Source organism: Rosa rugosa, chromosome 1 (assembly GCF_958449725.1).
Source record: "Rosa rugosa chromosome 1, drRosRugo1.1, whole genome shotgun sequence".
Taxonomy (NCBI): domain Eukaryota; kingdom Viridiplantae; phylum Streptophyta; class Magnoliopsida; order Rosales; family Rosaceae; genus Rosa; species Rosa rugosa.
In genome coordinates, this window is record NC_084820.1 from 14792720 (window position 1) to 14820604 (window position 27885).

The 27885-nt window shown below is 39.3% G+C and overlaps 6 protein-coding genes, 1 long non-coding RNA gene and 1 pseudogene across 10 annotated transcripts in view; all 8 read left to right on the forward strand.

Annotated features, from left to right (window-relative positions):
* Positions 1–1099: 1099 nt before the first annotated feature.
* LOC133736128 (uncharacterized) lies at positions 1100–3147 on the forward strand. Its single transcript, XR_009859430.1, has 3 exons — positions 1100–1416; positions 2119–2193; positions 3109–3147. It is a non-coding gene; the product is annotated as an uncharacterized LOC133736128 (long non-coding RNA).
* A 1688-nt stretch (positions 3148–4835) lies between these two features.
* Positions 4836–6330, forward strand: LOC133727341 (uncharacterized). 2 transcript variants are annotated; one of them, XM_062154932.1, is made up of 2 exons: positions 4836–5649; positions 5978–6330. In XM_062154932.1, the coding sequence occupies exon 1, from the start codon at positions 5045–5047 to the stop codon at positions 5633–5635; it is 591 nt and encodes a 196-aa protein (XP_062010916.1). In that variant the 5' UTR covers positions 4836–5044; the 3' UTR covers positions 5636–5649; positions 5978–6330. The 2 variants fall into 2 exon arrangements, with proteins under 2 accessions (XP_062010916.1, XP_062010917.1); XM_062154933.1 differs by having other exon boundaries at positions 6070–6330.
* Positions 6037–8319, forward strand: LOC133710319 (probable disease resistance protein At5g66900; annotated as a pseudogene).
* Positions 8320–10372: 2053 nt separating this feature from the next.
* On the forward strand, positions 10373–11979 carry LOC133727340 (probable serine/threonine-protein kinase PIX13). 2 transcript variants are annotated; one of them, XM_062154929.1, is made up of 4 exons: positions 10373–10743; positions 10844–10992; positions 11179–11302; positions 11474–11979. In XM_062154929.1, the coding sequence occupies exons 1-4, from the start codon at positions 10620–10622 to the stop codon at positions 11839–11841; spliced, it is 765 nt and encodes a 254-aa protein (XP_062010913.1). In that variant the 5' UTR covers positions 10373–10619; the 3' UTR covers positions 11842–11979. The 2 variants fall into 2 exon arrangements, with proteins under 2 accessions (XP_062010913.1, XP_062010915.1); XM_062154931.1 differs by having other exon boundaries at positions 10847–10992.
* A 402-nt stretch (positions 11980–12381) lies between these two features.
* Positions 12382–25814, forward strand: LOC133720274 (cysteine-rich receptor-like protein kinase 21). Of its 2 annotated transcripts, XR_009851793.1 has the most exons (11): positions 12382–13357; positions 14078–14704; positions 14940–14978; positions 15082–15434; positions 15866–16001; positions 16097–16239; positions 16339–16462; positions 16550–16907; positions 23893–24604; positions 24736–25536; positions 25676–25814. XR_009851793.1 is itself a non-coding variant. In XM_062146507.1 (8 exons), exons 1-8 carry the CDS (start codon positions 12808–12810, stop codon positions 16861–16863), a joined length of 2289 nt encoding a protein of 762 aa, XP_062002491.1. In that variant the 5' UTR covers positions 12382–12807; the 3' UTR covers positions 16864–17112. The 2 variants fall into 2 exon arrangements, 1 of the variants encoding a protein (XP_062002491.1); XM_062146507.1 differs by lacking the exons at positions 23893–24604; positions 24736–25536; positions 25676–25814 and having other exon boundaries at positions 16094–16239; positions 16550–17112.
* LOC133710547 (uncharacterized) overlaps positions 17110–27885 on the forward strand; it is a 44034-nt gene continuing 33258 nt past the window's right edge. The window contains exon 1 of the mRNA XM_062136682.1: positions 17110–17558. The gene's annotated coding sequence lies outside the window, so the exon portion shown is untranslated. The remainder of the gene's footprint in view (positions 17559–27885) is intronic.
* LOC133710398 (RPW8-like protein 3) lies at positions 24831–25505 on the forward strand. Its single transcript, XM_062136490.1, has one exon. It carries the CDS (start codon positions 24831–24833, stop codon positions 25503–25505), a length of 675 nt encoding a protein of 224 aa, XP_061992474.1.
* LOC133710473 (probable serine/threonine-protein kinase CST) lies at positions 25546–27607 on the forward strand. The gene is made up of 6 exons (XM_062136576.1): positions 25546–25564; positions 25676–25959; positions 26242–26377; positions 26484–26620; positions 26797–26920; positions 27024–27607. Exons 1-6 carry the CDS (start codon positions 25546–25548, stop codon positions 27383–27385), a joined length of 1062 nt encoding a protein of 353 aa, XP_061992560.1. The 3' UTR covers positions 27386–27607.

Here is a 27885-nt window from a genome sequence, read left to right on the forward strand (position 1 = left end):
AAGCCTGAAGACAACGAAGAAGCTCCGATTGGAGCTCCAGCCACTCGAACGTTCTCATCGTCGTTCGATTGTTCGCCGATCCCGAGCCTCCGTAGCCTCGCCGTCGTTGCTGTTATCATTCCGGCACTCGCTGTTATCCCTCTTACTGGATCTGCGTTGGCGTACTTGTCGAAATCACTTCTCGAAAAAACGAAAGTCAACAACATCAACGTTAGGGACCATGGTGGCCGGAGCGCAGTACCTCACGACCTCAAGAACCACCGAGTACGTGTACCTCATCCGCGTTAGCTGGTCCGCCGTGATCAGTTCCCGGACTGTAATACCCCGAAAAATCCAAATTAAATTCCGTGGATTTTTAGAAATGATTTCACGATAGTGGGAGCGAGTACGAGGCTCGGAGAAGTTGTGGAATTAGTTCGAACGATTAATTTTCGAAAAAACGAACGTTATTTAGGGGCTCGCGAAAGTTGACTTTTTATACGTTCAAAATTTGGGAAAACTTTCTTCATGAAAGTTGTAGAGCTCGTCGATACGATCGCGTGCATATGCGGAACGCAAAAATCGGAGTTCGTATGAATTAGTTATGATTTTTTGAAAAAGTTTCCAATTTAGTATAAAGCTTCCATTTTTGGAAATTTCCAAAAATAAAAACAGATTTTTCCAAAATTGGAAAATCTGCTGCGATTTTAGTTCCCCGCCGGAAATCGCCTCCAAAACTTCGATCGACGATTTCTTCCTCCTCCGGCCACCGATCCTCACCAAACTTCTTCCATTGGCTTCGTATGGTCCTTGCGCACCTGTCTGTGGCAGCCTTTCACGGCGGCGCGGCCTGTAGCGGCGGCGGCAAGCCCGGTCCGATTTAAGCTCGATTTTGGTCAACGCCGGTTTTCTCCTAGCTCCGGCCACCAAAACTTCCGATCCTTGGCTCCATGAACTCCCCTCAACCTGCTGATCATCATACTAGGAGGATTGAACCTAGAGTGACCGGTTTCACGTTCGTCGGAGCTCGGTAAGTTTTCAATCCGAAACGAAAATCTTTCGATCGGTATATCTCGAGCTGTAGTGCATCGTTTTGATTGATTCGTTTTCCAGTGGGTTCCCCTTGATGTTATTAACAACTCTCTAGAAGGCATCGAGGCCTGAAATTGAAGCTTTGACGTCGAAATCGAGCCTTGCCGGATTCTGCAAAATTCTGGAATTTTTCCGACCACCGAAGCTTTCGATCGGTATATCTCGAGCTACAGACCATATTTTTCTGTGATTCTTGAACCAGTGAGTTCTTCTTGAGTTTCTTAACAACTCTTCAGAAGGAATCGAAGCCTTAAATTGACGTTTTTACGTCGAATTGGAGCTCGCCGTTTTCTGCAGTTTCTCGCCGGTTTCTGGAAAATTCCGGCCACCTTCATACTGTTCAAGGTAATTTTCGACCCCTTCCGGTCATTTTCAGACTTCGTGCTAGTTATGAAAGTTGTTAAGCATGATGAGAGGAAGAAGAGCAGCCCGACCCGACACCATTGGTGGTGGTCGGCGGCGGCTCTGCCACTAACTCCGGCGGCCCTTTCCGGCCACCTCCGGGGATCAAAAATATGGTTTCTGTACATTTTCAGATTCTATATTTCAATACGATCATTTCGATATATTATACGCAATTTTTGGATATCGTATGATTAAGTTATGAATTTTACGATTTCGATCGATTTCGATCGTTCGATTTGTGATCTGTGAAGATCGGACCGTCCGATGGACTTGTAGTTTTGTTATGTTGATCTTATGACTGTCCCAGTGGCTTTGTGTGGTCATGGGCGAAGATCCGACCGTTGGATCTTCGTATAATTGTGAAATAGTGATTCGGAAGGCGATTCGTGAGAATCTAACCGTCGGATTTTCGTATAATTTTGTGAAGATGTTAGTAAGGACGATTCAAGAAGATCTGACCGTTGGATCTTCGTGATAATTTTGGAGGATGATCCTAAGGGCGATCCGTGAGGATCTGACCGTTGGATCATCATATAATTTTGATCTGACCGTTGGATCATCATTAAACTAGAATCCGACCGTTGGATTTCCGTATATATGTGGTTTATGATTGATTGCTAAGTTAAGATCGTATCTGACTAGGTGATTGACGGTTTAAGTTGGTGGACGATTGTGGATCGTATTCTGAGCTGTTGAGAAGACGCAGCGGGATTAGAGGTGAGTAAACCTCACATGGTTCATATTACGAACCGAATATAATTAATTGATTTTTTTGTCGTAATTGTGTGGAAATTGTTTATGAAATAAAGATTTGTTTTGAAATAATATGAACTTGATCAACTACGGTTCATAGGGCTGCGGCTCACAGGTAAGAAAATGAATTTAAGTATAAAATGAATTTATTGCTTTAATGCGTGTGAACTATAGTTGGTATTAATAGACATTCCTGTGCGAATGTCTATGTATATATATTATTTACGTGAAATAATATGTACTGTTGGAGTTGTGTTGAGTTTATTGTTGAGAAACAATATATTGTGAGAGGTATTGAGTTTATTGTTGAGAAACAATATATTGTGAGGGGTATTGAGTTTATTGTTGAGAAACAATATAGTGAGAGAGATGTTGAGTTTTATTGTTGAGGAACAATAAATTGTTATGATCTGTGGAGATCAATAGGTCACGGGGTGACCATGGCATACTATCAGCGACCCACACTCTCGCGCCGGGTAGGTGGAACTGAATAGTATTAAATCGTGAACCACGCTCTCGCGCCGGGTAGGTGGAAACGATCAGTTAGAGCTCTAGTCTGTCTGCCAATTGTTGAGTGGTGTTGTGAGGGAAATGTTGAGGTTACTTGAGACTGTGAGTGGTCATGTATGAGTGATGTTGAGGTTACTTGAGACTGTGAGGGGTCTTATGTGAGAAGTGTTGAGGATACTTGAGTCTTTTAAGAATGAGTTCTTAAAAGAGAGCCTCAAGAGTATCCTTCCTTTTATGGTGATTGTGTTGAGTTATATTAATTGTAAAGAAATAAATCAACAATTCTTTCTTGTTTACTCATACTGGCTGTAAAAAGCTTACCGGGTTTTGTGTTGTTGCAACTCCCGGTACACTATTCAAATTGTGTAGCGGGTAATCCTACAGGACAGGAGAACCAGGACGGTGATCGTGCGGTTAGAGCAATTGTTAGAGTTTTACAGCAGTTGTACGTTGTGAGGTGTGTTATGCTCATTTGAGCTTTACAATATTGCTTGTGAGAGTGAATTGTAATAATGAACTCGAAGTTTCGAGATTTGGATTTTGTAATTGTAATTATTCATGTTTCGGATTTGAATTTATTATTCAAAATTCGGGGCGTGACACGGACCTTGGCCAGAATCTCCGGGTGCGAGTTGAGTGACGCCACCGCCCACAGTAGCGACGACGTGGAGGCATCTTGAGCAGCAAATAGAAAGAAGAAGAAGTCGACTCCGACTGCAACAGGAATGGAGAAGAGGACATGGGTGCCCAGAGCTTTTCTTTGGGTGACTCAATCAATTTCTCTATGTATTTTTTTTGGGTAAAATGGTGCAGAATGCCCGGATAGAAAGAAAAAATGAAGAAAAAAAAGTTCTATTGGGGCAATAGACATCTGTTAAAGCGTCTATTGGGGGTAACAGACATCTATTGGGGGGCAATAGACGTTTTGAATTGATGTAATTTTCTCATTTTATTTCTTTAATTAAAGTTTTATTTGTCTAATTTTAAGAAGATTTGTTTATATGCTGGCGACTGAAAGTTCTATTGGGGTGCAATAGACGTCTATTCCCCCTCTATTGGGGGGCAATAGGCATCTATTGGGGGCAATAGACTATTGGAGGCAATAGACATCTATTGGGGGCCAATATACATCTATTGGGGGCAATAGACCTCTATTGCCCCTTCATTGGGGAGCAATAGACGTTTATTGGGGTAATAAACATGTCCGGCAACCTATGACCAGAATCCGGCGGCCAGTGACTGGATTCTGGCGAAAGTTGGCCGGAATCCGGTGACCTGTGATCGGATTCCGGCAACCGGTGACGGGCTCCGGCGAAGTCTCCTATGGTTTCTCTCTCTTCCATCTTCTCTTTTTCTCTAAGTAACAAAGGGGTGAGGGGTAGAATGGTATTTAAAAAAAATTAAAAACAAAAAAAAAATCTTAATAGGATATTAGGGAATACTTCCTTAGAGTGTATTGGGTAAGAGAGAATTAAAAAAACTTAATGGGTTAGTGGGAAAAAAATCCGTAGAAATGGGGTAAATAGACAAAAATCATTTTATTATTTCAAAGATGTTTTTGGGTCGGATTACTCACAAAGATATTTGCTTTTATTAACTCAAAAGTCTTTTCAGTCTCTTCTAAACAAAGCCCAATAGCCCATTATCATTCCATAAAGTAGTGGAGCCCGATCATGTTTAAAAACGGACCAGGCAGGACCTGGGACATCAATGTGTCGGGTTGGGCTGACGATAATTGGCCCAAGAGTCATCATCTCCAAGAACGAGTTACCTGCACCATTCACCGCCGTACGACTGCCACCAATATTCTTTTCAAATTTCTTCCATGGGCTTCTTAGCTTCAACATGGCTCTTCCTTCCCAACATCACATCTTTGTCATCTTCTTGGTCATAGCCATTTGTTAAATATTGACCCATTTTTAAGATTCCCTAACCGATCACCATATCAACCAAATTGGCCCAAGCTTTTGGTTCTTCGCTTCTGGTTAACGTCAAGGAATTGGCAGGTTAACTTGGGCAACTTGACTACCCAGCTAAGGTTTAGTTTTTAAGTTTATGATAATTGCTTGATTTTGGTGTTGTTAATATCATAATATGGCAGTGTCATCATTAGAAGGACGAGTGGAAGCAGCATTTCTTGCCCTGTTTGGTTTTGTTTTGGAAGTGAAGGACAAGAATGTGATGTATAGACCCCTTCTGGGATCTATCATATCCACTCTGGACTGCTTAAAGCCATTGATCGAAGACATGGCACAAGGAAACAGGGTACCTGGATCGTCCAGTGAAGGAACTAGAGTATTTCGGAATGCATATGGAGAAAGGTGCAGAGCTAGTCCGCAGGTGCTCCAAGAATGGTGTGTGCGCCAAATACAAAAAGAAGAAATACACCAACCAACTTCTTGAGTTGGATGCATGTCTTCAGAGGCAGTTGAATGTACTGAGAGTGCAGGTGGCAAGCGATGTGAGGGAGACCACAGCTTCGATAAGGAGTATACAGAAGATGATCAAGCGAATTGAGGAGAGTGGTGTCATGAAGAATCAAATGGAAATGAATGGTCCGTGTGAAGTAGTTGTCGAGGCTTCAACCCCTGATGAACAGAATGATGGTTTAGTTGAACCTTCATCCCCTGATAAACAGAATGAGGGTTCGGTTTCAGTGAGTAAAATGGAGGCAGCAGATATAAGAGTTGAAAGAAGTGGTGAGGTGCGAGAAAAGAGTGAAATTCCAAATTGGTTTGAAGTACCTGAACCTCCATTGTTTACAGTTGGGTTGGATGTGGCTTTGAAAGAGATGAAGATGAAGCTACTGGAGTCTGGAGGATGGGTTTACGAAGATTGGTGTGTGGGGTGTTGGAGGAGTCGGGAAGACCACATTGGGGAAAATGTTGTGTCATGATCAGGAAGTCAAAGGTAAACTCTTTACTTTCTAACTAATAAGTGCTGATGTGCTATACTACTGGTAATCTGAAATTTGACATCATTTGGTTTATATTGGTGCGATTTCATTTTCAGTATATTATTCCTTGGTTTGAATCCTTTTCTATGAGATAAGATACATTTTTTTTACCAACAAAAACATCTTACAATGAGCTGTTGCTTGATTACCAAGTCTTATTCGATTAAAAGAGATATTTTCTTATTCTGGGCATATGCTTCCTGCAATTCTGTTTTAATTTATAACTTAACCATTCAATTTGTGTACTCAGAATAACAGTTTTTTATATTGCATTTTGGATAGATAAATTCAAGAAAATCTTCTTTACCACTGCTTCAAAATGGCAGAACCTGAACCTCATTATGCAAGAACTATATCGAGTCCTGTGTTCCCAGGTTCCTACTTTCCAAAACAAAGAAGGGAGACGTTATCTGGTTGTCCTGGATGATGTTGGGGATGGATCAGAATCCATTCTTCCGGAGTTTGATGGATTGAAAATTCCAAATAGCAAGATTTTGATTACATCAAGATATGCATTTCCAGGAGTTGGTTCTCAATACCATTTGAAATCTCTGAATGATGAGGATGCAATGTCTCTTTTTCATCACTCAGCGTCATTGGGAGATAGGTGCTCTTGTATTCCAGAAGATCTTTTGAGAAAGGTGATTTCTTTTTCAATCAGCAAGAACAGTAGATATGCTTCTTTATGCCTCACACATGGAGAAAGAAACTGTTTGCTTTCTACTCAAAGCATGAGTGAACATATCTGTTATACTCTATCAACTTGCATATTACAGTTCATTTATGGTTACTTTACAAATGAACCAAAACTGAAAGTAAGAGTAAATCTCAGTTGATAGTTCTTTAAACATTTTTTTATGTTTCATGAAGCTGTTTTATGATCTCAAGACACTCGAACTTTTGGTGTTCGACTTAGGTAGTAGTAACTTTGTTTGCGACTTTTGAATTGCAGATAGTAGTGTTGTAAGGGACTTCCACTTGCAATCACTGTGAACGGAAGATCACTTTGGGGTAACCTATTGAAATCTGGCAAAAGAGAATAGTAGAATGGGGGAGAGGTTCTTCAATTTTTTATACAGAGCCCCGAAATGATTGTTTGCCTCCAAAGAAGCTTGGATGCCTTACATAGAGAAAAGACTATCATCAAAGAATGTTTTGTAGACCTTGCTTCATTTCCTGAAGACCAAATAATCCCTGCTGCTGGCCTCATTGATATGTGGGCAGAATTATATGAACTAGATGAAGAGTTTTGGTCCATTACAAAGATCCAGAAGCTCACCACCCCCGGACTTGCCAATATTGTCTCAAGGTATGCAGGCTTCTATGTTTCTGTTGTCTTATATTTCTATCTCTGCTTTTATTTCATAACTCACTTCGATCTGTTAATCATTTGCTGTTGTGAACTTATGATATGTATGTGGAAGAAATCTTTATTAAGCAACTTAGTTGTGATCATAACCAGGAAGGAGGAGATGGAGGAGGATGGCTATTACAGTGATCTCTTTGTTACCCTGCATCATATGCTTAGAGGGCTGGCAATCCACGAGGCTAGTGAGGACACAATAGAACAGAGAAATAGGCTGATTATACACATACATGGAGACAATCTTCCTAGCTGGTGGACAGAACAGAAGTATCAGCCTAAGAATGCTCGTCTACTATCTGTCTCAACTGGTTGATCAATCTCACTCTCTTAAGCAATTACTTATCAAATGCACATACTAAGACTTGAACTGTACTTTCACATTTTATTTTTTCCCAAGACTCACACCATATAGCATTTTCTTTGCAGATCGAGCGTTCTCAAGAAAATGGCACTACATGCAACTACCAAAAGTTGAGGTTCTAGTTTTGAACTTCCAGACTGAGAAATAAGAGCTACCTGATTTTCTGGATAAAATGGACAAATTAAAGGTTCTAATAGTCATAATCTATGGCTCCTTACCTGCTGAGTTAAGTAACTTTCAACTGTTGGGCTCATTGCCAAATCTGAAAAGAATCAGATTAGAGGGAGTTTCGATTACTTCCACAACCAAGAACCCCATACAACTGGATAGTCTAAAGAAGATAGCTTTTTCCAAGTGTGACATGGGTCAAGCTTTTAGCAACTCTTCCTTTAAATTTTCAGTAGCATTTCCAAATCTAGTGGAAATGAATGTCGAGCATTGCCATGATTTGAAGGAATTGCCTGCTGACCTTGGTAAACTTTCTCACCTAGAGATGCTCTATATCTCCAATTGCCATAGGTTAACCACCTTGCCTGAAGGGATTGGAAATCTGAGCAAGTTGAAAAGGTTGAGGGTTAGGTATGGTACAAACTTGGTAAAGTTTCCAGGATCAATTAGGAAGCTCAATAGCTTAGAGTTTCTTGACATATCTGGTTGCATCAAAATTATGGGTTTCCCTGAAGACATTGGTGAAATGAACAGATTAAGAAAGCTGAACATAAGTGGTTGCTCAAGATTGAAATAGTTGCCACTGTCTGTTTTGAATCTTGTGCAGTATAGGAAGTGATACTGGATGAAGAGACAGAAAAGTTATGGAAACCTTTCCTACTCAAAAACATACATACAGGGTGGTTCCTCTGCTTACAGTTGGATTTGATGTGGCTTTGGAGGAATTGAACAGGAAGGTGTTGGGAAAAGTAATAGAATGGAAATAACAACTCCAACCACAAAAGGATAAATATGCAAGGAAATAAAATGAGTAAAAGAAAGTGAACACCGGATATAACGTGGTTCAGCAAAATGCCTACGTCCACGGGGCAGCAACTATGATAATGTGGGTACAAGAGATACACAGCTTCAAGAACACTACTTGAAGGAAACTCTCTCTCACACTTGTTTTTCTGCCTAACCACAACTACACTCTCAACATGTAGTAAACTGTAAAACACTCTTCACTCTCTACTTGGATGAAGATGTTTTTCTCACACCGTTTGTAGTTTGGGCTCTCTGCCACTTTTGGTTTCTGCACTCTCTTTCTGCTTCTCTCCTTTTGCACACCTCTGCCGAGATGGGAATATATATATACTCCTCTCTCCAGCCTTTAACAAGAAAAGGATTAGGAAAAAGGAATAGTTGCATGCTTTCACTTTCCATGTCTTCTGCCTTGTTTGCTGCTACTTTTACTTTCTGTCTCTTGCTTTCTTTCTTTGCCTCCCACGTTCTTCTTCCTCCAATTAAGGAGGGATGGCCCAACAGAAGGTACTTAAGGATGGGCTGTCCAGGCATGTCGAGTGTGGCATTGCACAAAATAAAATTCAAACCGAAAGTTGGTGTCCTGTACCTGAGCCTTCTTCGATCACTGTGGGATTTGATGTCCTGGATGTGTGGGCAGAAATGCAGATGGAGGAGACATTGATTTCAGAAGTCAGGGTCAAGCGAACTGAAGGGAGTGGTGTGGTAAAAATTCAACTTGGAATTAAAGGTTAGCGTGCAACATTTAAATCTCCATCCCGTATATTTGGATTTTCTATCCAAGGAGTTGGAGTTGAAGCTTCTTTTCTCATTTTGGTTAATTGTTACACCGACAGGAGATAGTGAAGCATTTCATTCTCTCCCATGGTTTCTTTCTGCGTTCATGTTTTTCGGGGGATTCCTTTTAATTTTTCTTTAATTGTCAAACTTTATATTTGGTTTATGAATGATGTGCCATTCTTTAGGGATATCCGGGAATCACAGCAGGAACAACATAGTTTCCAATGCGAGCAGCAGTGGGAGGAAGTCAATTGTTGAAGGCAGCAGAGAGATGAGTCGCAGACTGATGAGCAAAGTTTGGAGACGTTTGTCTTAAGGCATTTCACTTTTAAAGAGTTGAATGTTGCTACTGGGAATTTCAGGTCAGATGGAATAATTGGTAGGGGAGCCTTTAGTAACATTTTCAAGGGTTGGGTGATGAGAAGACGCTTGCACATTCTAAGTTTGGCTCTGGAATGCCTATTGCTGTCAAGAAACTGAATCCAGAAGAAGTGCTAGATTTTGAAGAGTGGCAGGTACTGTTTTAAACTCTAATGCACTGTTGAACATTCTAAATCATGACCATTTGCATTTTATCCATTTATTCAATCTTTTCATTCACGAATGATTGAAGGATCAGTTAAAGATTAAGTCATGCATTGATCTAGTCAGCATTTAGGAGAATCTGTGTCATGTTGCTGCTCAGGTAGCAGTAAACTTGGAAATTTCCTAATTGTTCTTTTCCATATCACTGATAATGTATTCATACAATCTGGTAGTCCCTCACTTGGTTAGTACAAGGCTGTGGTAAAACATCCAGCTTATTTTCATCTGAGACCTTTCTACATTTTAATCTAATATGTTACATTCTTCAAAATTATAATCCTCAAGTAGAGTATTGCTTTTGAAGCTAATTATGCTCTTGTCAAATCTAAAACATAGTCAGAGTTGAACTTTCGAGGAAGGATTCTCACCCCAACCTTGTCAAGCTATTGGGTTACTGTCGTGAGGAAAAGGAGATGCTCTTTGTTTGGAAGATCATTTTTATAGAAGTATGAAACCAATGATGAAAACAGAGAAATTTAGATAATTTTCCTGTTCAAAATCAGATATTTCTTGTGTTAACTCTAGAATTTTCATTTCTATGAAGGGAGCCCTGGCATTGAAACACTACCTTGAAACTACAGACTCGATATAGCTTCTGGAGTAGCTCAAGATCTAGCCTATTTCTGGGGAACAAATTATCCATAGAGACTTGAAAGTCAGTAATATTTTTCTTGAAGCTTCCAATATCTTGCTTGATGGGGTAAGTTCTCAAGCCCCAAAATATATGCTTGATGAGGTTAGTTCTTCATTGTCCACCCTTTCCTTTCCTTGTTTGCTATTTTGTGTCGTGCTTTATTTAATTTGTTCCCATAGATAAAATTAGAAGTGGTTGCCTACAGGAACACAACTGCCTATTTTGAATGAATGGTTTAAATTGTTATTTGGACCTCATTTGTATTTGTCTTATGCAGATTCACAATGGAAGCATATTCTCGGATTATGAGTTGGTGCCCCATGCAAGCTTGGAAAATCACCTTTTTGAAAGTATGAAACCAATGATGTAAACAGAAAAGTGAAAATAATTTTTTTTCCTCATTGACAATCAATAAGTTTTTTTGTTAACTCTAGAATTTTCATTTCCTAGTAGGGAGCCCTGGCATGGAACCCCTATCTTGGAACAAAAGACTGGATATAGCTTCTGGAGTAGCTCAAGCCCTAGCCTACTTGCACACTTTTTCACCGAATCAATTTGTCCACAGTGACCTTAAGGCCTCCAATATCTTGCTTGATGGGGTTAGTTCTTCATTTATCTAGCCTCTCCATCCCTCATTTCTGTATTTATGTTTTATTATTTTGTCTCATAGATAGGATATAGGAACATAATTGCCTATTTGGAATCAATGGTTTTAATTAGAACCTGCATGACATTAATTAGAACCTGTTTTTGTATTTCAATTTCATTTGCACTTTCTTATGCAGAATTACAATGCAAAACTCTCAAATTTTGGATTAGAAAGACTTGGGAAAACTGGTGAACTGTCACATCAATCAACTCACTCTGTAGGAACATCTCTTTATATTGATCAAGAGGAAATTACAACAGGTAATGAACAATATCTCTAGCCAAAATTGGTATGAGAAGTGTGGAGCGTATCCGATATTGCCAATTCTTCCTGGATTTGATGGTCTAATCTCTATATGAAGGTTGTCTCTTTTATGTTTTTGGGTGAAGTAAATCGACTAGTATGTCTGACTTGTACACCATAAATAACAGGTCATTCTTATGTAAAGAGCGATGTGTATAGGTTTGGTGTTACACTACTTCAGTTGCTGACGGGATTACAGGCCATTGAGAGAAATCGTCCCAGGGAATGGCAAAATCTGATTGAATGGGGTAAACCACTACTCTTGAATGAAAGAAATTTGAAAACTATCATGGACGTGCGGATAGAGGGCCAATATTCCTCCAAGGCAGCATTTCGAGCAGCACAAATTACTCTAAAATGCCTAGCATTGGATCCCAAAAGCCGACCTTCCATGAAAGAAGTTGTGGAAGAACTGGAGCAAATTCAGGCAATAGAGGAAAGAATAAAGCAATCTGAAAACACCAGTATGCCCAGCAGTGAGCACCGGGATTTATAACCGAGGTTGAAGGTGCCATGCCCCCAGATGGTTCCTTTATGTAGATATTTCTTGACTGCTTATGAGATGTAAAACATGTAATGTTAATTTCACACCCCACAAGACAATGTGTTAACTCTGCTTCATGTGGAATTTATGTACAGATACTAAATTTATAAACATTATAAGTTTATCATCTTCCTCAGTTTTTTCCATGGTTTTTTTTTTTTTTTTTTTGCAGCAGTTTCTAGAATTTGTAATCAGACTACGCCCAGTTATACATATATTATGTTTTTCAAAAAACTGCTTAACTTAGAAGTTAAGTATCAAAAGGTGCTTAGTAAATTTAAATAAAACAACTTATTTTAAAAGTTACACAATTAAGCTGTTATTTATAAAAATAAGTAAAAAATAGCTTTCATAAGCTAAAAACTACAATTATTTACAATTTAGCTTAAATTATTTCAAACTAGGCCTATATCCACACTTCACCAGTTCACCTTAAACTGTGTAGACTACTTCCCTACCGCTACTCACATTCCCCATGCAACATAAAAGAATAGTTGGTGTTAGCCCAAACTGTGCAGCAAAGCCCAAACCGAGCATCAACCCAAAAACAAAAGCGCAGATCCAATAGAGAGAAACTGAGAAGGCGCGAAACAGAAAACGACACCACCCTATATATAAATCCCAACACAGGAGAAATTAACGAATAGTCGGTCAATGCAAGTTGACTATCAGCTACCCAAAGCCATATATCTACAATGGAAACTGATCAGATGTCTTCTCTCTGATCTCATTCCTATTAGAACTGGATGATTACATCTTACAACTCTTATTTTCGATTATATAGCTAGGCAACTCTTTATGTTTTTTCTATACCAAAGAGACCACTGATCCTTGCATGCCAGCTCTGACAGTTGACCAGATTGAAAGGTAACAAGTTTTTTCTGATTTTGGCCTTGGGTGGTCTGAATTGAGGTAATCATGGCTCTGGATTTGGTCGGAGGATCACTGTTTACACTGCTCTATGACGGCGTTAAGCAAGCAATGGTGAAGACTACTCAGTTCAAATCCCTCCTTGCAGATCTCAAATCCACGCTAGACTCTTTGCAGCCAAGAATCATTGAGCAGATTGGAGAGCACAACACAGAATTGGGCCTCCCAAACGAGGAAATAGAAGATCTCAAAAGACAAATGGAGGAGGGAGTGAAGCTCGTTGGGAAGTTTTCCGAGTTGCGTGTGTGGAACTACTGCTGCGTAGGGGATTACACTGATCAACTTATTGAATTGGATAGGGCTCTTAGAAGACTGCTGGAAATGTTAAGGCTGCAGGAAGCGAGGGATGTGAAGGAGACTTTGCTTTTGTCGAGGCAAAACCGTGACAAACTTGATGAAGTGAATAGGAGGCTGATAGAGATACAGAAGTTGTTAGTGCAGCAGCAGCAGCAGCAAGCAGGGGGTGTGACGGAGGCCACGGATTCAGGAAATAATACGGAGGTGGTTCCCGAGCCAATTCAAGGGAATGGCATACAAGGTGACTTTCATGGACACTGGTTTCAAAAATTGAGTACTGTAGTTTGTAACTTTGTATTCCTTTATTTTCAGCCTCTCGGGTTTCAAATGAGATTAACATTTTTGATTCCCAGGTTATAATGAGCCTCCCAAGTTTTTGTATTGCAATGATTTTCTGAAATCTTATTTTTGTAATGCTTGGCGGAATGTTTTACAGTACATTAATGTACAAAGTCATTAAGTAAACTCATTCAATACAGAAGTAAACTGGTTTCGTGCATGGATAAACTAGATTGGCTTGATCCTGACTAGTCTATATCGAACTACTCTACTTGATATATCAGTACGTTACCGTAGATGAACCTATGCTCCGCTCAAGTCTCTTGGTTCACACTTGAATGTGTTCCAAATTGCATTAATGTTTTGGATTCTCAAATTTATAATAAGGGTCTTCCACTTTTGTAGCACAGTGATTTTGAGAAGGGTGGGTTCTATAATGCTTGGTTTTGAGTATCTTAGGACTTATACTTTCTTGGGTTACAAATGACAGATATTATATGCATCTTATTAATAATAAGAGTCTCAGTTTAGTATTGCACTGATTTTCAGAGAGAATTGAGTACTTTAGTTTTGTAATGCTTGCTTTTGAGTCTCTTAGGTGCGTAGCTTTTTAGGTTCCAAATGACATTAATATTTGGGATTTTCAATTATTCTGATTTCGGTGGTCTTCTAATTGTGTCAGTGGCTGAGTTGGATGGAGGAGATGCTCTAGAAGCAGTATTTGGGATGCTTTTTGATGCTATTTTAGAAGTGGAGGACAAGGCTGTGATGTTTAAAACCCCCCTTGGTGATCTCAAATCCACCCTAGATTCCTTAAAACCACTGATTGAAGAGATAGCACAACGTAACAAGGTATTGGTTCGCCCAAAGGAGGAGCTAGAAAAATTTAAGAAACAAATGGAGAAGGGTGTGGTGTTGATTCCCAAGTGTTCCAAGGTTCATCCCTGGGCCAGCTGCAAAAAGTCCACGTACACTGAAACACTTATTGAATTGGATAAATTTCTTCAAAGACAGTTGTATATTCTCAAAATGCAGGTAGCAAGGGATGTGAGGAACACCTTAGTTTCGATAAGGAATATAGAGGTGGCAATTGAGCAAATTGAAAAGAGTGGTGTGCTACAAAATCAAGTTCAAACTGAAAGTTGTTCAACGGTATCTGGACCTTCGCCGCCTACAGTTGGATTGGATGTAGTGAATGTGCAGGGAACAAGGGATGTGGAGGAGACAATGAGTTCAATAAAGAATACAGAAGCAGGGGTCAAACCAATTGAAGAGAGTGGTGTAGTACAAATTCAACTTGAAACTAAAGGTTGGTCTGCAACTATTCTAAACTTCCCTCACTTGCGCTTTTGATTGGATAGGTGATGTTTCATGGAAGAAATGAATGTAATCATTTCCATTGGATTCACATATAGGAATGGGACAGTGAATTCTCCATCTCATTCCACAAAACCAATGAAAAGTTAGAAATGTTTGTCCCATTTCGAGAATCCACTGGACTATAGTACCTTACTAACTCCCATTTTCATATCACTTCATTTCAGGAACCAAAAATGCTCCCAAGGATTACACACTACTCTCTCGTATGTTCTTATGCATGATTCCATGTTGTCCTGAGGATCTTTCTTTATTTTTCTTAAATCCTGAAATTCCCTCTGTGATTCATGCATGTGTGCCATTCTCCAGGGGTATCCCATGCTTTCAGCGGGAACATAGATTCGGACACTAGCAGTGGCGGAGGAACAAGTCTATTCTCGGAGGGAAAAACATCAACATTCAGAAGCAAAGATGATGATCAGTCAATTGATTGCCATATCTTGGAGACATCCAACCTAAGAGTTTTCAGTTTTGCAGAGTTGAAGACTGCTACAAGGAATTTCACGGCAGACAAAATACTTAGTGAGGGAGGCTTTGGGAAGGTTTTCAAGGGCTGGCTGGATGAGACGACGCTTTCACCTTCTAAACCTGGCACTGGAATGGTGGTTGCTGTCAAGAAACTGAACCCAGAAAGTTTTCAAGGCTTTGAAGGGTGGCAGCTGGTACTATTTTGAGTATTTTCAACTCTAATGAATTGTTGAACTTTTTTTTTTTTTTTCCTTGACACCGTTGAGAAACTTTCTATGACGCATGACTTAAATCAGAAAACAAATTTGATCGCAAAAAATTTACCTTCCTAATATGTCATTTTACTCTGTTTTCAACCATGTAGAACTATACCTTATGGCTTCATATATGATCAACTTTGACACCGTTTTCAACTTTAAAGCATTGTCGTACATTTTAATTTTATACCATATCACTGATCCATGGTATAATGGCATAGTATGTATGAGGTTGTGCGGGTTTAGATTTTCCAGCTCATTTTCATGTAAGGATTAAATTATTCTTGACAGAGGTGAACATAGATTTTCCAGCTGGTACGCTGTGGGACATAAACTAATAGGTCATGCATATTTAATAATCGATGCAGGCAGAGGTGAACTTTGTAGGAAGGCTTTCTCATCCCAACCTTGTGAAGCTGTTGGGATACTGTTGGGAAGATAAGGAGTCACTCCTTGTTTATGAGTTCATGAGCAGAGGAAGCTTGGAGAACCATCTTTTCAGACGTAAGTACAAAAATGAAAAATCAATTTGAAAATAAAAGGCGTCTTAAGTTCACCATCATGATTTATTGACTGTAGAAATTCGTTACAAGCAGCAGGTCATCCAAACCTTGAACCACTATCTTGGGAAAAAAGAATCAAAATAGCTATCGGAGCAGCTCGAGGCCTGGCCTTCTTGCACAGCTCAGAAAAACAAATTATATACAGAGATTTTAAGACCTCAAATATATTGCTTGATGGGGTTAGTTCTTTTTTCTTATCCCAGCCTTTTGATTCAGTATTTTTGCATGATTATGCTTTTACTGCGTTCCTAACATCTTCTATGCTTCATCTTCCACAGAATTACAATGCAAAACTCTCGGATTTTGGCTTGGCGAAATTGGGACCAACTGGTGGAGACTCACATGTGTCAACTAGGGTTATGGGGACATATGGTTATGCTGCTCCAGAATACATTGCAACAGGTAATGATCTGTGCCAACAATGGGAATCTAGTTTGCAAGTATTTAGTAAATCAGCTGATGTCTCACTAGTGCACTGTAAATTAACAGGTCATTTGTATGTGAAGAGCGATGTGTATGGCTTTGGTGTTGTACTGCTTGAACTTCTCACAGGGTTACGAGCACTCGATCCTAAACGCCCCCAGGGACAAGTGAATCTGGTAGACTGGGCTAAACCACTTCTTTCAAATAAAAGAAAGTTGAAAACCATCATCGATGCGCAGATGGAAGGCCAATATTCCTTGAAAGCGGCATCAAGGGCAGGACTGATTACTCTAAAATGTCTAGCACCAGATCCTAAAATCCGACCTTCCATGAAAGAAGTTGTGGAGGAACTGGAACAGATTCAGGCAATCAAGGAATAACTTAAGTCGATCTACAGATTCAAGCAACTCTAAAATGTCTTTAGGTATGGTGTCACACCTTCACAAAACCAAAAGCTAAGAATGATCCTATAGATTTTCTGTATTGTATATTGATACAGAATGTTTGAACTATTTGTCGTTTTTTATTGTTTTTCTTTTTGCCATGTTGATGTTCTGCTTATTTTGTAACCGTTGTTTATAATTCATAACACATGCTGTTTCCCTCTTGTAATTATAAAGTTGTTGTAAATCATTATGGCTATATCATGTAAATAGATATAGGGTAAATCATTATGTTGTTATAGGCTTACCCTTTCCATGTTTTATGGATGACTTTAGGAATCCTTGTTTTATGGAGGACTTTAGGAGTCCTTGTTTTATGGAGGACTTTAGGCTACATGTTCCCTATCTTCCACTATATGTAGTCCATTTCTCATCCATGTTATGAGGAGAAAAAACAGAAAATACTACACTTATTATCTGCATCTAAACTCTCTCTCTCTCAAGTTCTTAGAAGCAAAGCTCTCTCCATTTTCTGAAACACTTTCTATGTTAGTTTTACAACACGTTATCAGCACGACTAGCTCTAGGATTCGGATTGCCGATCGACAAGAGAAGAGGTGAATAACTCTTGGGTTGCAGAAAAGAAGAGGTTCATCATTCAATCAACATCAATCTACCAGCTCTACAACCAAGTATGTTTTTCCAAGCAAAAACAGATTTTACTGTTTCAGTTTACCTTCTGTCCTCTGTGTTCCCGTATTTATTTAAAATAGTAATTCAACTCCAAAATTCACCAAATTTTGTATGCTAGAGCCTCTGTGTGTTTACTGCATCTCTATAATTTTTCATATTTTTCTGGGTTGTTTTGGTTGGGATTTTGGTTTGTTTTTCGACTGCTATTCAGTAGAAGCTGCAATCACGATTTATGACTTTTATTGAAGCATCTAGTTTAACTTAATCATCTATGAGAGACACTTATTTCTCTTGCACTATAATTGGCATAATGGAATGAGTAAAAGGAAAATCAATAGCTTTTTAATTTAGCTATTAATTCATGTATATTGTGACAAATATCTATAAATACTTGTTTGGACTTTGTGATAATGATACATCTTTCCTTCATTATTTATTATGATAATGTTTTGTGGTGTTACCTGCTCATATTAAATTTAAATATTTTACCCGCTTAAATTCTTTGCATTAGAATATATATGTGCGGAATGCAGGTACTTAACGAACCGGAAGTTCACACACATAAACATTGAACCAAAATTTCATACATAAATATTGAACCAGAAGTTCACATATAGTATCGAACCTGTAGTTTTGACAACACTGAAATATTATGAATCTTTCCAAGTAGGCTCACCCAATTCGATGTGATGTCTAGGCAAGATACAATGAGGCTGTGTACTTAAGAGAGCCTCGCTCCACCCAAACCTCATACTCTTACCTGGTCGTATTTAATTGGAGTTACCAAAAGGGTTGAGTAATAACTTTTCATTCCTTGGCAGACCAGCTTGAGCCCAGCAGGCCCACTCTCCCTCTGCGGGACCTAGCAGCCCAGCAGGCCTCACACACCATTTAAATTACGCATGAAAGGCCGGGTCACAAGCCCGCAGACTAAGCCCGATAGGCTTCACTATCAAGCCCACTCCTTTGGTCCAGCAGAATCAAATAAAAGGAAAAATGATTTGATATTGTAAATAAATTCACCATATTTCATATGTGTAATTAATTGCCAGAAGCATTTATTCACATAATTGTGTGATAATTAATATGTTATATTACTAGCATGCAATTAATATCTCAATTGATTTGTGATTTCCATTTATTCAATTTGTGAGATATTATTTCAATTTGCTCTATTCAATATTATTGTGTTACTTGTCTAAATTTTCGCACTAGAATATATGTGTAGAAAATGCAGGTACCTAATGAACTAGAAGTTCTAAATGAACCAGTAGTTCATACACATATCGAACTTGTAGTTTCGATAATGCCATTTAAGAAACTTGAAGTTTCCTTCATAAATTCACCACACATGATAAAACCAGTAGATTTTACATGTTTAATCCGATTTTCCATAGCATGTTATAGACCCTGAAATTCCTATTAGTTGCTTATGGACGATACTACCCAAAGCACTAAGATTATTTGTTCCTTTCCTGTAAGAAATATCAAATCTCAACAAACTTGACTTTGTTTCTTTGGAGGTTTCCGGAAGAAACTATCTAAAGTGGACTCAAGATGTGATAATTCATCTAACTGCAAAGAAGATGAGATCAATAATCAATGTTGACAATGTCGCCCGAGAGGCTTTTAAGGCGAGTGCCATAATTTTCATAAGGAAACATATGGAGAAAACACTCCAAGTTGAGTATCCGATGAAGAGGATACACAGATTCTTTGGGTCGCTCTAGAAGAGCACTTTCACCATCAAATGACCATTTTCTTGCTTGAAGCAAGACATGATTGGCAGAACGAAATTAGCCCATATGACCGTCTGCCACTTGGCCAAAGCCCAAGAGGCCATGTAATCAGGCTCCACGTGGCCAAGGCCCACGTGGTAGGAACCATGATGCCATAACTCAGCAAGCCCGAGTTGAAAGGAACACTGGTCCGGCCCGCTGCCACCAGAATCGATCAGCATGATCTTTGTTATCAATGTGGAGGAATTGACTGCTGGTCCCGCACCTGTTGTGCGATAGCCTAAGCAGTAGATGAGTATTACGCCAGTCGCAGAACTCGAAATACCAACTTTATTAAAGGGTCATTTTCTATCAGATTCCACACTAGAGATCATGGATTTTCAGGCAATTACTGAACATACCGAGGATTAGAACTCGAAGACATGGGTATAATTGGCCCCTTGTGCCATATCTATTTCATCTTAATGAATGAAACATCTTCGAATTTTGGTGATTTATGTTTTCAATTATTTTGGATTATAGAAATGTGGTTATGTTCGAATATATTTAATTCAATAAACTTATTCATACATGTGATCCATTGAATTAAATAAATGAATAGGCATATTCTGTGGGGAAGTTTGTTGTCTGGTTAAAAGTGCTATTACGCACACCATACTCCCAGATCGGAGATATTTTTCAAACTTATTGTCTATTCATACCTCTGTGACAACCGTATCAGGCCAATCCAACCTGATAGAGGGTTATGGCAAAACCCACTATATGTTGTCCAATGGTACTGAACCTACCATTAATGAAGCCTTATAATCTCCACGTTCCAGAACAACGTTATTGAGTATTAAGGATATTCGAACCAACGGTTATCACGCTGAAACCACTGAGAAAAATGAGTGTAATATCTTTGCATAACCTCCAAAGTGTGTGGCCAGAAGCGTACATTGGAGAAATTGGAATCTGTTAGCTAGAAGCTAACCAATTCGAGCAACTACTTGCTATGGCATGACCATTTGGGACACCCAGGTCAAAGTATGATGCACCGTATCCTCAACTTATCACACGGGCATCCCCTTCTGAATAAGGGTCTTGTGTTTAGTAACACATTATGCCAAACTTGCTCGATCGTTAGGAATGTTAAACTCTAGACCATCATGTGCAAAGACTAGTATATACACACACCATTTTTCTGCACAGAATGCAAGGAAAATTTGTGGACCTTTCCAACCACCATGCGGACCATTTAAATATTTCATGGTTGTGGTTGATGTATCGACAAAGTGATCACATGTTACACTATTGTCCACAAGAAAATGCTGCTTTTGCTAAACTCTCGCCCAGATCATGAAATTGTGGCTCACCACTCGGATTATCCCATAAAGTCCATAAGACTTGATAATGCCGGAGAGTTTACAGATTGTCACTTTGATGAGACAATCTTCCAGCCGTTAGGGGGAGATAAGAACGTTACCGTTCCTGATGAACGACGTGAATTGACGTGGAATGTCCCCACTATGTCTCATCTCGATCCCCGAACCGCACAATGCGATAGTGAAGTGCGGAGAATTCTAGATCTACAAAGTATAGCCCAAAATATGCCAGACGCTTTCTCTGATCTAGCTAAAGTGACCAGATCACATATACCTGCTGCAAATATGCCTGTAAGGATAGACGTCCCCGTATGACATGTCATCCCAGATGGACGAGGTACAACCATGGCGGCTAACCAGTCACATGTCCCTGCCCAGAAGCGAGGTAGACCACTAGGTTCGAAGGATTCCTATCCCCGGAAGAGGGTAAAACCAGCACAAACGAATCCACTAGACATCGCGATCTCAACTGATCCATCTCACGAGATAATTCCAGATTATGGGTCCGTCCTAGAAGAGACAACGTTGGGGGACGCTCCAACGTTTGAACCCACTCTCGAGAATAGAGAAATCTCAATAAATTATGCATGCTTAAGTGAGATTTGGAATCGAAATGAGATTATCATCGATGATATATTTGTATTCGCGGTAGCTACCGAAATTATAACTAGCGATGACATCGAACCTCGCTCCGTTGATAATGTCAACGTAGAGACGACTGGCCAAAATGGAAAGAAGCAATCCAGGTCAAATTAGATTCCTTGACAAAGAGAAAGGTGTTTTGGACCTGTTGTTCCTACACCTCCCCATGTTAAACCTGTAGAATTTAAATGGGTATTTATAAGGAAGCGTAATGAGAAAAATGAGATTGTGATACACAAAGCTCGTCTAGTGGCGCAAGAATTTTCTCAACGCCCTGTGATTGATTACGAGGAGACGTATTCTCCTGTAATGAACGTCATAACGTTCCACTACCTTATCAGTTCGGTAGTTTCTGAAAAACTGAATATGCAGCTTATGAATGTGGTCATAACTTATCTCTAGGGGGATCATAATACAGAGATATACCTGAAAGTTCCTGAAGGACTTAAGGTACCCAATGCAAATAGTTCTAGACCACGGAACGTGTTCTCCATTAGTTTTGAGGTGTTCACTTTATGGATTAAAACAATCTAGACGGAAGTGGTATAACCGTCTAAGTGAATATTTGATCGGGATGGGATATGTGAATAATAAACTACGCCCATGCGTGTTTATTAAGGAAACAAATTCCGGGTTTGCAATTATGGCGGTCTATGTTTTCAAAGACATGAATTTGATTGATATTCCTGAAGAGATCAAGGAAACTGCAAAGCACCTGAAGTCGGAATTTGAGATGAAAGCCCTTGGGAGAACAAATTATTGTCTCGACCTGGAGCCCGAGCAAAGTGCAGATGAAATTTTGGTCCATCAACCAAATTACATCCAGAAGATGTTAATATGCTTTAATAAGGATAAAAGCAAGCACACCCATGGTCGTCCGAAGTCTAGAGAGAACCGTATCGTTCTGCTGGTGATAACGAAGAAATATTGGTGCCAGAAGTCCCATATCTAAGTGCAATAGGAGCATTATTATACTTGGCTCAATGCCCTAGACAGAACATCTCTTTCGATGTGAACTTGTTAGCTAGATATAGCTCTGCGCCAACACGCCGCCACTGGAATGGCATAAAAGACATTTTTCGCTACCGTAGAGGTACGGCGGACATGGGCTTATTCTATCCCTATGCATCAAGGAATGGATCAAACCCACTTGATCCTCAGAATGATGCTCGCCTTGTTGTATATGCTGATACAGACTATCTATCAACCCGCACAAGGCGCGTTCCCCAACTGGTTATGTCTTTGCCATTGGGAATACTGCAATTTCTTGGGGGTCTACAAAACAGACCCTTGTTGCTATCTCTTTGAATCATGTTGAGATTCTAGCACTTCACGAAGCAGTACGTGAATGTATATGGTTGAGAGCCATCACAAAGCACATGTGGGCTGCATTCCACCATTGATGAACCAACCACTATCCACGAGGATAATGCTGCTTGCATCAAGCAAATGAAGACGGGTTTCATCAAAGGAGACAACACCAAACATATTGCACCAAAGTTCTTCTTCAATCAGCAACAATAGGAGCATCAGAAAATTAAAGTCAAGCAGATTCGATCTGAAGACAATCGTGCAAACCTCTTTACCAAGTCACTACCAAAGTCTACATTCCAGAAGCATGTTCAAGGTATTGGTCTACGTAAACTATCTGAATTACCTAACATGTAATTTTCAGGGGGAGTCGAAATCAGGGGGAGTATCCCGAAGCATATACACTTGACCATCGTGTACTCTTTTCGTCCTTCGTCCAGGGTTATTTTGTCCCACTGGGTTTTGTTACCTGGCAAGGTTTTAACGAGGCACATCTTTAGAATGGTCACCCCACTTATACTACATCCTGAAGATGCTTTGATTTGACATATATGCATTTGCTCATCTTTTCCCTTCGACCACGGGTTTCTCCCACTGGGTTTACCGGGCAAGGTTTTGGTGTAGCAAATCTAAATGCATCCCTCTCGTAGACATACTACCTACTTATGATGCTAATAAGAAGACTCCACTTATCTCCGAAGCTGTGATATTACTACTCCACACTCATACGCGTTGTGCTCTTTTTCTCCTTCGACCAAGGTTGTTTTTTTCCCACAGGGTTTTTATTACTTGGCAAGGTTTTTGATGAGACAACTGAGAAGCACACAACCCATGCAACACTATTGACATGAAATATCCAAGGGGGAGTGTTGTAAATCATTATGGCTATATCATGTAAATAGATATAGGGTAAATCATTATGTTGTTATAGGCTTACCCTTTCCATGTTTTATGGATGACTTTAGGAATCCTTGTTTTATGGAGGACTTTAGGAGTCCTTGTTTTATGGAGGACTTTAGGCTACATGTTCCCTATCTTCCACTATATGTAGTCCATTTCTCATCCATGTTATGAGGAGAAAAAACAGAAAATACTACACTTATTATCTGCATCTAAACTCTCTCTCTCTCAAGTTCTTAGAAGCAAAGCTCTCTCCATTTTCTGAAACACTTTCTATGTTAGTTTTACAACAAAAGTCATCTTTTGTGCCTAATTAGACTTGTATGTTAATGTGGCTCTCCCAATGGGGAACGACAGTGAACACTTCTTTCTTGTAGCTTAAGTTCAATATGGTTCCCCACCTGTTTGATGAAATGCCCAAGACAAAGATGGTTAGGCAGTTTCACTGAATAATAGTCTCTTATTGTGAATCAGCAAATTGATGGCTTTGATGGCTTTCAAGGACAAAGCAGCCCCTGAATAAGAGTCTCTTAATGTGAATCAGCAAACCTTATATACGATTCGCCAGTGCTAGACAGACAATGAACCCTTTTTTCTCTATCTTGAATTTTTGCCCCCCACATGTTTGATGAAATGCCCAAGAGAAGATGGGAGACAATCTGTCGATAAACACTACATCTTTCCTCTGCTCTTCATGAGTAATATACTAATATATACCAAGAAAAATTTGTCAAACTGTATTTTAGTCAAGGTTGAAGAGCTTTAATGTTGACCCATATCATTATAAAACCAATACTGCATCCCTGTTATGCTATTATACGCGTTTACTTTGAAGGTGGGTTAGTATTTTCCCTGCTATGAAAGTTCCAAGAAATGTCAATGCATTGACCTCAAACTTTTGCCTCGTCTCTTTTTTAATTTGGTTGGTGTTGGGGTGTAGCTAGCCCCAAAATATGAGAGCAGGGGCACTTGAATATGCTGGGTTTGTGAGGAAAGTGAGGACTCTTTCGATCTTGATCTTTACTCTTTCTTCATCCAAAGCAAAAGCCCCATCAACCTCTTGGAGAAATCAAGCTCTGTGCCCTGCCTGTAAGTTGTTGTTTTCCTTGACTATGTTTGTTTTCTACTTTCTTTTTTTTCCTTTGCTAGGATGATTGTGATAATTGCATTCCAAGTTCGAGTCTCAAATTTTTTTTTTTTTTTCACAACTTTTAATGCAGCCAACAAATATATTACTTCTCTCCTTGCTCTTCATCAAAGCTTACACTGAAACGAATACAGTTTTCGACTTTGTTGTGATATTTAAGAATCAGTAATGGTTATAGTAGGGGAGTTTGTAGGGGGTGCAGCTCTTGGTGCAGCATTTGGGCTGTTGTTTGATGTTGTGAAGAAAGCAGTTGACAAGCCTAGTACCTTTAGATCCCTCTTTGAGAACATTAAATTTTCGCTAAAGTTTTTAAAACCAATGATCGAAAAGATAGGAGAACATAACGTGGAATTGGGTCTCCCAGATGAAGAAATAAAGTATATTATAAGAGAAATGGAGGAGGGTGTAAAGCTTGTCCAGAAGTCATCAAAGATCAGTAAGTGGAACTGCATGAAGTTTTATTACACCGATCAACTTATTGAACTAGATGGGTCTCTTAAAAGACTGTTAGATGTATTGATAGTGCAAGGATTAAGAGATGGGAAGGAGACTTTGATTTTGGCAAGAAAACACCAAGACCAACTTATTGAATCGGCAAGAGATGCAAAGGAGACCTTGGTTTTGGCACAAAAGAACAATGACCAGCTTATTGAATCAGCAAAGGATGGGAAAGAGACCTTAGTTCTGGCAAGACAAAATGCGGACCAACTTATTGATTCGTCAAGAGATGGGAAGGAGACCTTGGATTTGGCAAGACAAAACAATGCCCAGCTTATTGAATCAGCAAGGGATGGAAAGGAGACCTTGGTTTTGGCCAAGAACATTAAAAGGTTTCTCAAATGAATTGAATGTTTGGTGCGTTGTACTTATAAAGGTGATTTCAATGTCCAGTCCAACATCTAGTACTGTGTCTTTTCGTGTTCCCACCATTCTCTGTTACTCTGTATCTATGTTGTTTCGAGCATTTTTCTTTGCTTTACTCTAAACATAAACTCCATGTACGGTTTCTTTAGGAAATTCCAGATATCACAGTGGGAGCAGAGTTTCAAAAGCAAGCAGAAGCTCAGGAAGAGGTCGAATTTTGGAGACATCCAACTTAAGAGTTTACCGTTTTGCCGAGTTGAAGGATGCTACTCAGAATTTCAGGCAAGGTGAGTTTGGTTGTGGAGGCTTTGGGAGTATGTACAAGGGTTGGATGGATGAAAAGACGCTTGCACCTTCTAAGGTTGGCACTGGAATCGCCGTTGCTGTCAAGACATTTTACTCAGAAAGTATCGAAAGCATTAAACAGTGGCAGGTAGTACTGTGCTTTAAACTCTAGCTAGCACATTTTTGAAACTTTTAGTTGGCTTATGATGAAATGGAATCGTTCAACCATGAATTTGAATTAGTCACCTTGTTTTATGTCATGGAGTACGTAGCATTTTGAATTTGTGAATCATCAGTCTTTAAAATTCTTATGTAGTACTTGGTGTCGTTTAATGCCACATTATGATTGCTATTCTATGTGTATCCTATTTTGCTGAAGTGGTTTATCTTTTAGAGATACTTATGTGTTCCTTGTTATTTAATACTGCAGCTGGAGCTGAACTTCCTAGGAAGGGTTTCTCATCCGAACCTTGTCAAGCTATTGGGATACTGTTGTGAGAAAAAGGAGATGTTCTTAATTTATGAATTCATTCCGAATGGAAGCTTACATAGTCATCTTTTTAACAGTACGAACTATTAGTAACGAAAAAAGATAGAATTGACATACATAAGTTTTGCTTGTTTTCACTGCACAAATTTATTGTGTTCCTCTGGGATTTTCATTTCTTGTAGGCATTTCTGTCGAGGAACCACTTTCTTGGGACATCAGACTCAAAATAGCTATTGGAGCTGCTCGGGGATTAAATTTCTTGCACAGTATACAAATCACACACAGAGATGTCAAACCCTCAAATATATTGCTTGATGAGGTTTGTGCTATCTTTTCTTTCTATGTCTAACGTTTTATGCTGTTATTTTCTGAGAAAAAACGAACAGTGGTAGTAACCACTAACCAGGTTTGCTTTCTAGGTAATATAAAAAATCTAATTTCAATGTCGACATGTACCTGACATTGCTCTCTCTTTTTTGTATTTACATTCTGCAGGATTACAATACAAAACTATCAGATTTTTCCTTGGCAAAATGGGGGTCAGCTGATGGAGAGTTAGATGTGTCTACAGGGGTTTGTGGCACAATAGGATATATCGATCCAGAATACCTGAGAACAGGTAATGATGTCTGGATCAAAAATTGAAGCTGCTGTGTAGTTCATTATTGTCCTTCTTGGTAGAGTAAATTAAATCAGTTGCTTTATCTCACCGTAAATTATAGGTCATGCGTGTGTGAAGAGCGACGTGTATAGCTTCGGTGTTTTGCTGCTTGAGATTCTGACAGGATTAAAGTCCTTCGATTTAAGCCGATCTGAGGAAGAATTTAGTCTGGCTAGGTGGGCTATACCACTTTTGTGTGATGAAACAAAGTTGCAAACCATCATGGATGAGCAGATTAAGGGCCAATATTCCTCCCAGGAAGCATTGCAGAGTGCACAGCTTGCTCTAAAATGTTTAGAAACAGATCCTGAAAGCCGACCTTCCATGAAAGAAGTTGTGGAGCAATTGGAAAACATTCAGGCATTGAAGGGAAAACCAGACCAGTCCGAGCTTACTACTATGCAGTATTCTTCTAATTCTTAATGATGATCCTTTCTTTTCTTTTTTCTTCTGTAATTCTTAATGATATGTCAAGCAGCCTATTCACTGTTTCTCACTTCAAAATGTCCTGGCAGTGAATGAACTTAATCATCTTATACACCTCACAAGAGGAAAGTCCTAAAACTGGATCCTACTGATCTTATGTATTAGACATTGAATTTAGATGCATAAACAATTATCTTCATCATGTATCCTTTTTAATTCCATGGTGATTTTTATATTTTTTTCGTATAAACTGTTGGAATTACAGAGCACCAGTGCAAAAGCCAAGTACAAGGCGAAGTTCAAGAGTTGGTTATGGGTGGTAATGTGTCTGGTATAATGTTCACTACTTACCACCCTCTGATAGATAGTTGAATTTCAAAACCAAATGCACAAAGTAAGGTGCAGAACTACATGTTATATTAACAGTGGCATACAATCAAAACTCAACACTATGCAATCCTATGTATTCCAGGATTCTATTCGTCCTTCTCTACTTC

Bases quoted from the DNA above. Each gene is read 5' to 3' on its own strand.
- LOC133727340 (XM_062154929.1), top strand. From the start codon at position 10,620: ATGAATGGTTTAAATTGTTATTTGGACCTCATTTGTATTTGTCTTATG. The intron at 10,993-11,178 runs GTTAGTTCTTCA...TTTCTTATGCAG, and splicing joins CCAATATCTTGCTTGATGGG to AATTACAATGCAAAACTCTC. The intron at 11,303-11,473 runs GTAATGAACAAT...CATAAATAACAG, and splicing joins TCAAGAGGAAATTACAACAG to GTCATTCTTATGTAAAGAGC.
- LOC133710473 (XM_062136576.1), top strand. The intron at 25,960-26,241 runs GTAGTACTGTGC...TTAATACTGCAG, and splicing joins AAAGCATTAAACAGTGGCAG to CTGGAGCTGAACTTCCTAGG. The intron at 26,921-27,023 runs GTAATGATGTCT...CGTAAATTATAG, and splicing joins TCCAGAATACCTGAGAACAG to GTCATGCGTGTGTGAAGAGC.
- LOC133727341 (XM_062154932.1), top strand. From the start codon at position 5,045: ATGCATATGGAGAAAGGTGCAGAGCTAGTCCGCAGGTGCTCCAAGAAT.
- LOC133710398 (XM_062136490.1), top strand. From the start codon at position 24,831: ATGGTTATAGTAGGGGAGTTTGTAGGGGGTGCAGCTCTTGGTGCAGCA.
- LOC133720274 (XM_062146507.1), top strand. From the start codon at position 12,808: ATGGCTCTGGATTTGGTCGGAGGATCACTGTTTACACTGCTCTATGAC. The intron at 13,358-14,077 runs GTGACTTTCATG...TAATTGTGTCAG, and splicing joins TCAAGGGAATGGCATACAAG to TGGCTGAGTTGGATGGAGGA. The intron at 14,705-14,939 runs GTTGGTCTGCAA...ACTTCATTTCAG, and splicing joins AATTCAACTTGAAACTAAAG to GAACCAAAAATGCTCCCAAG.